Source organism: Purpureocillium takamizusanense, chromosome 7 (genome assembly GCF_022605165.1).
Source record: "Purpureocillium takamizusanense chromosome 7, complete sequence".
In the NCBI taxonomy this organism is placed as follows: domain Eukaryota; kingdom Fungi; phylum Ascomycota; class Sordariomycetes; order Hypocreales; family Ophiocordycipitaceae; genus Purpureocillium; species Purpureocillium takamizusanense.
The window spans coordinates 1,072,832-1,082,469 of NC_063074.1; the positions used below are offsets into that span (position 1 = coordinate 1,072,832).

Sequence of the window (9,638 nt, forward strand, 5' to 3'; positions counted from 1 at the left end):
AGGACTCTCAATTCTTTCCTCGTTCGAGCCCAATGCTAGGTGATGCTGACTCGTTTGCGGCCGTGATGAAGTTGCGAGCAGGGTAGAGCTGCGAGTTGCGCACTGGTGTGGTCCATTTCTCTCCCTGGAACCCAAATCGGGAGGTGTATGCCAATATTTCTTGTAGGTCAGACCTCCGTCAACCAAAATATCGCGTGAGGCCCCTAGCGAGAGACGTGCGTGTAGGACAACACGGTCCTGACGTGGGCTCAACGGCCATGCCGGTGCCTCGCAACCCAAAGCAGAGGCTTGGCACCCTGGCTAATCCAGATCTATGCAGCGGTTAGGACGTACCATGTACAGTAACTATGCCTCTCTCTTCTTTCTAAAGGGTGGGGCGGGGAGGGCGGGAGGGGGGGGCGCTGCTGACGATTTTGTCTGATCAAAATGACAATATGCGCAACTCGGCGGGCAATCTTGTCTCAGCGCCAGCCCTCACCGTCTTCAAGGTTCACACATCATCGGCTGCTACTGTCGTTTGATGTGGGCCTTACTTGCCGCCCCAATGGCAGTTTGCCCGGCCACGATGAGCTAGGTAGTAGTAGTAGTAGTATGCGAATTTTGTCGGTCCGCCCTTGCACGGTGAGCGGCAAACTAATGGCGCCAGACCTTACGAGAGACAGCATCCATTCGTTTCAGGCCACGGACCCCTTTCGAAGATTTGCATGGCTATTGTCTTTGCTGGGGTCCTCCGCGCAGTTCGGCAACGGCGATAGAGATGGAGGAGGATAAGCCAGAACCACCGACATTGGGAGGGGGTGATCAGCTGGGTCCCACTGGCGTACAAACTCAAATGGAGCGTGCTCGGGCTGTCTGCTGCGCTGGCGCCACATGGCCCATTGCCCGTACCCAGATAGTCGAGTTGAGCACCTGTTGCGGCGCTTGATGTGCGAGGTCGACCGCTGGAGTTTGAGTGATCGAGTGACGCGGCGGCACAAGTCAGTGGGGATAGGACAAGCTTGCTGTCTGCACTTGAAAGCGCGGTATTGAGGCCCTCACGCTAGGGTGGCGAAGGTTAGTGAGAGAGATGGCGATTGCAAAGGAAGAGGAGCGTTGCGTGCGTGGTACGAAATGATGAGCCTACGATCGAGCATGGCCGGCTTTTCCCCTCGAGGACATGCGCAGTTCTTGCGTACTAAAGGTACAGTATACTTCGTGCAAGGTAAGGAAGGTATAGTACGGTAGGAAGGGCTCCAAGACCGACCGACGTACCTTCCCTATAAGTTACGCAGGTGGTGCAGGCACGAGCATACTGGGTACTAAAGTACCTACTAGGATACTTACTAGGTATTTGGGTGCTGCTGTACCTTGGACAACGGGCTTGTCTGGTTAAAGTGCCTTGTATACAGGTACCTACAGTTTCGTTTGTGTACCTTACCTTAGTACCTCATCATTGTGCAGCAAGGGCGTGTGGTGGCCTCGAGCCTGGAGACTACTATACCTAGAGGTAGTTGACCAGGTGCGTGCAGGTCAAAATGCATGGAGGTTGCCAGAGCAAGCGGGTGCGAGAAGGTGTAATTCGTAAGTGCAATTGTACTGTATACAAAGTACACAAGCTCAAATTGGAAAGAAAGTGCGCTGGTGAGCAGCAGCCATGACGGCAGGTGCGCCGCGACGGTGTCACGGGAGCAGTGGAGGGAGCAGGACCCTGCAGGCTGCACCCCTGCGCCCACTTTCTGCCCCACGATCATGTTCAACTTCATGTGCCGCGACCTGCGACGTCCATGTCCATCCTCTGCGGGCTCCAAGGCCCGACTGGACCCAAGAAAGACGAGTGGTGGTGCACCGGCAGAGCGACGACACACCGCCAGCCAGACGCGGGCTTGTACTTGTTTGTGTGTGGACAGACGCGCCGCTCTACCCTGCCGGACCACGCTAACACTCAATAGCTTGCTTCCTCCCACGTGCTGATCTTCCCTTGGCTGTCGGTGTGGCAGTTGAGTTCCAGGACGTCCCGAGCGACCGATGCCAGCCCACTTTCGCTGCAGCTGCTTTGCATTGGCAAGGCAGGGCACGGCTGTCGGGCTCGCAGTGCGAGTGTGGTGGCCTCGATGCACGGCAGCAGCTGCGACAGCTGTGAAGGAAATGCATCCTCGCATCAAATTGAACGACGCTGGACACAATCGCCGACAGCCTCGACGCGCGCAAGAGCACCATCACGGTCCTCTCGTCCATTACACCATGAGCATCTCGCAGGATAACAGGACGACCGCTGGATACCACAGAACCTGGTGTGTCCTGCATTGCTCTCGTACACGCCGTTCAAATCGGCGTAGCATTCCCCCCCACTGGCGCTTTGTCGGAGGCATGGAGGCCGGGGGAGCCTCAGGTGGGCCGACCTTAATGCACCGGGTCTGATGGCCCCGCGAAAACACCAGCAACCCTGCGCCCAGGTCCCGGAACGGGATGGTACCGTTGCATCGTGGCCACTCTGGTCAGTCGCCGGCGGCCCGGCAAGGCTTGCTGATCTGCCCGCCATGCACCTGGTGGTGCATTCACGAGTCGTACACGGCTGCAAAAAGCTTGTTTCGGGTCGAGCGCTTGGAGGCACGAACCCCGTTGGGAGGCTGGAGCTGGTACACAGCTGCGGGGATGCGGAACCGCAATCGAAACGATGCTCTCCTCTCCCTGCGGCAAACCTGCACCTCGCGCCGCCGCCACGCGAATCGTTTACCGCCTCTGGTCGCTTGTTGGTCCGCGTCACAGAAGGATGGCCTTGGAATATTAGTGTGTCCTACGTCCGTCGATCTCACATCTTCATCTCTCAAGGCGCATGTCCTTCGTCAACCGAGTTGGTCAGAAGTCCGTGTTGGCCGACAATGTCATGCCAATAAGCATCCCAGCCGGAAGTGGGTTCTCAGGCCCGACCAAACAGAGCCACCTTATCCTATCTTGATGGATGCAGGTGGCAACTGCCCATCTGGCCGTGTTCATGGATTCGCATCCAGCGCTGCAAAGAACAGCACCACCTTTCAGAGCCGGTATGCGCCCGTCCAGGAGGCGGGGGGGGGGACAAAGTGGCCACCGCAATAACAGCGCAAGCGGTAATTACCCGTACACGTACTCGTACAGTAACTTGGCATACACGCTGGTAGGTATTGTACCCTTTGTGCGGCAACCAGGCAAATCAAACAAGGGCATGCAAGGTCCCGAGATCTCCATCACCTGCTTTGCCGCCCAGCGATCGCGAGCCGGCGGACTTCGCGGGCGGGAATTTCCGCGAGCAATGCGGCAAGCCCATGGCGGGTGCTTTATGGCCGTCTGTGAGATCGATCAGCAAGGACCGATAGTGGTTGGACGAAAGCTACTATAGCGCATGGGCGGCAAAGCAGCGATGCCGACGAGGATGACTTCCTCTGGCTCCCCTTGTAACTAAGGCACCTGTCAAGGTCGTGTCGACCTGCCCATGGATGGCTTGGGCGATCTGCAACCAAAACTTTTGGCGAGGAGCAGGAATCTCCGGCCCCCAAGGGCAGGTGCTCCAGGCGCGAAATCCCTGCACCATAATCTGCGTGATGCCCTGCTCGCCACGGGGCGACTGGGGGCTGCACGCAAGGATCGCGCCAGGCTACGACCACCCGCGGACCACAAGTTGGCCTGTTCGCCGACCCCGTCGGGCCCTCACACTCTGGGACGGCACGCCGGATCTCTGGAGGCGAGTGGATCTTGGGTTCCCGTGGTCGGGGCCGCCGTTGGTGCGGCACGCTGCCGACCTCGAGAGTGGCCTTGGTGCCTCGCCTTGGACAGGGAGAGCCTGGCTGGCCTGGATCCCAGCCTGGGTGAGAGCGCGCCTTGTGGGATCGTCACGTAGGTACATGGCACGCTGCAAGGTTGGCCGATGGAACTCGTTTGCCCTGCAGCACGCCAATGCCTGCCTGTTGAGAACGAACTGCGCCCGGTCTGCTCTGCCGTCTCGAGAATCCTTCACCATGCAACCCACCCTCGTCGTCGCCTTACCTGCCTGGCATGGCCTCCCTGGGTCTAAAATCGCCCACCACACCGGCCGGACATCTTGAGCGGCACGCTCCACACAATTGCCGCTCTGCTGGCGTTGTGATCTGCAGCGGGTAGTGATCTGTCGCCTGTACGGACCGCGCGCGATGCAAGGCGTTGGCGCATCCTCACTAATGCGGCGTTCCCGCGCGAGGCATTGCGAGACGTGCGCCTCAAGCCCGGCAGGCACGTCGCCATTCGTGGTCAACTCTACGACGGTCGGCCCCCGGCGTGGACGAGTTCGCCATGGACGACACGAAGCTGATTGAGGAAGCCAACGACTGACGCTGAGGTATTCGCCAAACGCCGCCACGCGACCCGGGTTCTCGCTGCGCGCACCTATGCGGTCCCCGTAGAGGGCGAGCGATGGACTGACTGGGCTTGCAGTCTCAGAGAACGTGCGCACATAATAAGCCAAGCCAGAGCCAGCCGGGACAGCATGGGGGCCACGAGCGGCAATGCGGTCTTCCCTCGGGAAGCAGACCGTGGACGTGTTAGATCGCCCGCGACCAGCTCACTAACTACTTCAGGCTCGATCAGAGAACATGGGCGACCCGGTTCCTGACGAAACCCTTTGATAGGCTTTTTTTTTCAACAGCATCGCCAGCCTTCGTCAGCTACCGACTTGCACAAGCAGTAACTAGCCTCTACGCCAACGGTGCACGGCAAACCCCGTTAGGCCAAGCAGGGTTCTTCTGTCTGCACTCGTGTGCCTCTGACGGAGTCGAAGGGCCGTCCATGCTTCTGGGTTGGTCCCGCGGACGCTATTGTCTGCGGCCTATGACGCTGGCAGTCTGGCACATTGAACAAGTCCACAAGCAACCACCAGCTCCCTCACTGTGAGAAGGGCCTGGTTTGCCATGGTTTGTCCATCTCGCAAAGCCAGATACCAGGCAGGGCCGCTCCCACCGTCATCGGCGTGCCCCAATCTTTGTCATCCCCACCAACGACAAGCTATCCTAGCAACGATTGAAACCATCTTCAAAACGGTTAGGCCGTACTGGGGCGTCCACCAACGACGACCTTGCCTGGTCGGCGTCGTTTCGTCCTGTCCGGCACAAGATTGCCAGGCCCGCCTGCCGGTGACTTTGCGGTGCCCTCCAACAGGGGGCCCTGTGGCTGTCGAGCCGGCGATGGTGTGCCTGGAGCAACATTCCTTTTTCCCGAGGCCGAGCCGTTACGTGGGTGCAGGCGACCGCCTGGGTGTGCTTGTGTGTGTGTGCCTGAGTCGAGTGACATCTGAGATGTCTGAAGCTTATGGGTTGTCGACTGGCCCTCAGGCCCCCGTCCTTTCATCAACGAAAGGAGGAACAACAAGTCGACAGCCAACGGCGTGGGCTTCACATAACATTGCGACATCGCCAACATGCAAGGAGGACGTGCACAGCGAAAAGCCACACTTGGGTGCCCGTACCCTCACGCACGTGCGGGCACGGGCACTATTTAAGCGCGAGGTTCCCATTCCAGAACCGGGGGCGGGCGAAGACGTCGGCGAGGATTCCCTTGGAAGAGAAGCGACTGTCTGCCTGCGCGTTGGCAGTAGCCTCCGCACAGAGCGCGGCCCTTGTCCTCGCCGCCGATGCAAGAAACAGACGAGCCCCGAGACAGCACGGCGCCAACCGGTCGACTTTGCCGATTCCTCCAATCATGACGTCTTCCAGAAACCGTTCCCGGCCCAAACATCTGGCTCTCCCCTCCACTCGCACGTTAGCCTCGAATGGCTCTCGTGGGCAGCCCGCTCCATAATAGTGGTGTTGTACCTCGTGCGTAGGTATCCAGAGTCGTTCGACACCCCTGCCATCTGCCCACCCCCCAAACTCTCGTCTCGACCAGCATTCGTGAAGTGCTCCGTCTTGCCCGGCCCCCCTGACGCGGTCTTTGTCCATTGTACACAGTTCGTACAGGCCTCGACGCCGAGCTACTTTGCGCGATCGGTCTCCGATTACCGAAAACTGACACTACGTCTAACGTGTTAGATAGTTGTGTGTTAGACGAGCTACAGGCTTCTGTCCGTACACGCCCCCTCCTCCAGCGCCTCCTCCTTCTCCATCCTCTCCTCGTCTCTGCTCTTCGTCCCACTGTTCTCGCCCTTGGCTTTCTTCACGTGGCCCCCTGCCTGGAGCAGGATACAGGGCCCGGCATGCCCACTCCGCCCTCCACAAGTAGCGCCCTCGGCCACACCCGTCGCCCTGGTCTCGTTGCAAACCCAAAAGTCACACCAAGGTATGCAAGCGCGGACACACTGAAAGGAAAACTGGACACTCGAGACACGCGGAGAATTGTCAGATGGGATGAGCAGGGTGCTCCCATGCCATGACGCCCACCCCTTGGCCAGCATCCACTCGACAGACGCCGACCAGGGTACCCCCCTCCCCCGAATGCCCGGTTGCCAACTCTAGTGACCCTTGACCGTCGTCTGCTCAGCAGCAGTACTTGCAGGTACGTAGCCCGGAAGTCCAAGGTCGCACAAAAGCCGGCTCTGAGCCGCCGATCAGCCTCTGGCGCCGTCTCGACTCTTGTGCCTCGCTGCGCCAGTCTCCTGGCGGCCAATTCCTGACCATTCAACAAGCCCTCGCTTCGCCGCCCGTCCCGACCTTCGGGCTTGTCAGGCTGCGGAGACACGACTCTTGGTCCTACAACGACGGAGCGTCTTACCCGCACTTGCTCTCAGTTTCCTCTTTGCCAAAAGTCACATCATTTGCCGGCTAGGACGTATCACGGCAGTTGTGAAATCATCCCTGGCAGTATTACGACGCCGCTTCCATCGGTTTCACACCAGCTGATTCAGTCCCGCGGCGCCGTTCCAGTATATCTCGTTGTCGACTGGGGGCGGCCACTCTCCTTGGTCCCTTACTTTTCAGCGATTCTCGCTGCCTCCCTAGTACCCTCGGCAGGCGCCCACAACGCCGGCGATTGGTCAGGGCTGAGTTTGTCAACTTTGTGCGTCTCTTTTGCGCACTGATACGATCTTCCGGACTGCCAGTGCGACCATTGTGATGGTTCAGCTTTCGAAGTTCTTGACGCAGAGGACAAATTGCTCAAATAGGGCTCATCTGGACGGTGCGGCGAAGTCTGGTGCATCGAAGAGCTTTCCTTGATAGGAAATCGTTTCCGGGGTGGCAAGACAACAGATTTGCAACCGGCTTCTCGAGTGGGATACAAAGACAACTTCTCCGGTAATCGAAAGACTTACGCCGGCGCGCTAACCAAAGCTCCGAGAGAGAGACTCGTCTTGGAGTGGCAGCACGGCTGACAACACTACCGTCTCTCAACGGGGCACAAGGAGAGAGCCCGAAATCGAGACCACAGACGACTAGTTGAAGGGCTCCCTCCATGCTGTCAGTAAGCTGCTCTCACCACGCAACTCCACACCCTTTCGGCCATCGCCCAGACATAACTCGCGGGTCGAGGGGCGCGCCAGATCTGGGCTGGGACAGCAAGAGAGAAGAGTCGGAGAGAGCTGCTCGTGTCCGGGCATACCCCACTCCGCCCATGTCAGGCTCTCCGCCGCTTCCGCCCAGAATAGTTCACGAAGCGAACGAATATGGCGAGGGGCCCTCGCGGCACTCTGGATCGCTGGCTCAAGATGTCTATCGGGATAGAGCAGCGCCCCCACAGCATGTCGACGCGCAGCTTCGGCTGCCACCACCTCTTGCGGGCTATCAGCGTGAGCCGCAACGAGTTCCATACGTCGTTTCGAGATATCCGGGCGAATCATTGCAACAGACGCCATCCTACGCCTCGCCGGAGTCTCATCTGTCGAGGCCAGAATTATATCAGCACCAACATGTGGCAGCCGCGGGCCCGAGTTCAGAAGCCAGTTATGCCATGGTCAATAGGGGGGGTGCTCCAGATAATCAACCATTTGCCTCCCCAAAGTCTCAAAGGAAAGCAAAGGGTCACGTAGCCTCGGCGTGTGTTCCTTGCAAGCGAGCGCATCTCCGGTAAGCAGTTTACCAGCAGTACTAGCAGTTTTCCAAGCATAGATCTGACAGGAAGCCACAGGTGCGATGGTACGTATTTTTCGATTTCTGTGACTATGTTGGTGAACTGTACCCTTTCCCGTGGACTATCTGTACTATTGTTTGAATTTGTGGTCGCTATGGCTATGGCTATGGGTGCGTATACGTGCAGAGGAACTTCTCAGAAGCTGCCTCCAATGTTTACGTCGGCAACGTCGTTTTGTTCCTATCGGCGGATATGTTATGACACCGGAAGTCTACCTGGATGACCCGGTAGGTAGACTACCGACATCGAGCGATTACTGACATTGGTATAGCACAGAGACCTTGTTCGAGGTGCCTTAGCAACGGCAAGGAAGATGCCTGCGTGGATGTCCAACACAAGAAACGAGGGAGGCCACGGTTACGAGACGACCGAGACACCCGGTACGATGCGCTGCGAATACCCAGTTATACGGACATATCCGCACACAGGCCTTTTGCTGTGTATGCGCCGGGCGGGTTGGTGGGCCAAGAGGGCGACGAGATGTCTCAACACCGCCAATTCCACAGATCGTTCGAGTCGCCTGTTGGTGGCACGCTACCGATTAGGCAGTATGGCAGACCCGACGATGTCAGCGTCTATGGGGCGTCTCCGGAGCCTGTTGCCTTCCTCACGATGGGGATGGAATTTGCCAAGACATCACCCGCATTTCTGAAAATACTTGGTGTCGCAAGCCTCACTGGACGCAGGCTGCGAGACCTTGTCGTTGACACAGATGTGGATAGTGTTATGCTTCTCCAGAACCGAGTTGTAGAGGAACAGAGGAGGAGGGAACCAAATTACCTCCCCCCAATACTCGGCGGTGGACCTGCTCTCCAGGGTCTTGGTTTTACCGCCACAGAAATTTCGCAGTTCGTCTTCAGCATTCAAGACAGGCTAACCTTTGTTTGTCCTGATGGCTATGCGAGACAGTTTGGGTTGCATATGGGCTTGGGCAAAGAGGGTTCTTTCTACTTTGTGGTGATGCTCCTGGCCGTACCACACGGATATCATTATGCGCAGGTACAACCCTCATCGGGCGCGTCGGTTTACAGCCATTCAGGGAGCCAGCGGCCACCACCTACAGCTCGGGCCACTGATCCGGCTCATTTTGACCCGGTTCGGCATCGGCTTAGTGAAGGCTCGCTACAAACCCGGTCTTCGTTGGGGCCAAATTTATATGGAGGTCCCGATGCGTTAAGAACTAGTCCAGGTTCGGCGACTTTGTTTTCTTATGCCACATCGGGACGGAGTAGCATCCCCTCTGGTGCGTCTCCGACACAGACAACATACGATCCGAATCGGAGCCAGACGCCATACTCTGCGGAGCCTGCGAGGAGCCACGGCTACCAACTTGCTCCCATTCGAGCGCAGTCTGAACATCGTACGACGCCTGTTGCTCAGGCATGGCAGCGCGAGGAGCGCCCGAGCCGCCTTGACATAGAGGGCTTAATTAATAGGCCCCAGAGATCTGAGCGAAACCCGCGGGAGCAGTGATGGCCTGGTCAGATTACCGAGATCAAGTCAGCAGGCGACCTAGCAACTCCAACCTCGAACTGTTTCTATCGATTTTCCGAACGAAGATTTGCGACTCTAGATTTAGGACCAAACGCCACACTGGA

General features: G+C 58.1%; 1 protein-coding gene across 1 annotated transcript; it reads left to right on the forward strand.

Moving 5' to 3' along the window:
• Positions 1 to 7,365: 7,365 nt before the first annotated feature.
• Positions 7,366 to 9,513, forward strand: JDV02_007628 (uncharacterized protein; the record flags this gene model as incomplete). Its single annotated transcript, XM_047989138.1, has 3 exons — positions 7,366 to 7,976; positions 8,038 to 8,045; positions 8,312 to 9,513. 3 exons carry the CDS (start codon positions 7,366 to 7,368, stop codon positions 9,511 to 9,513), a joined length of 1,821 nt encoding a protein of 606 aa, XP_047845137.1.
• Positions 9,514 to 9,638: the final 125 nt, after the last annotated feature.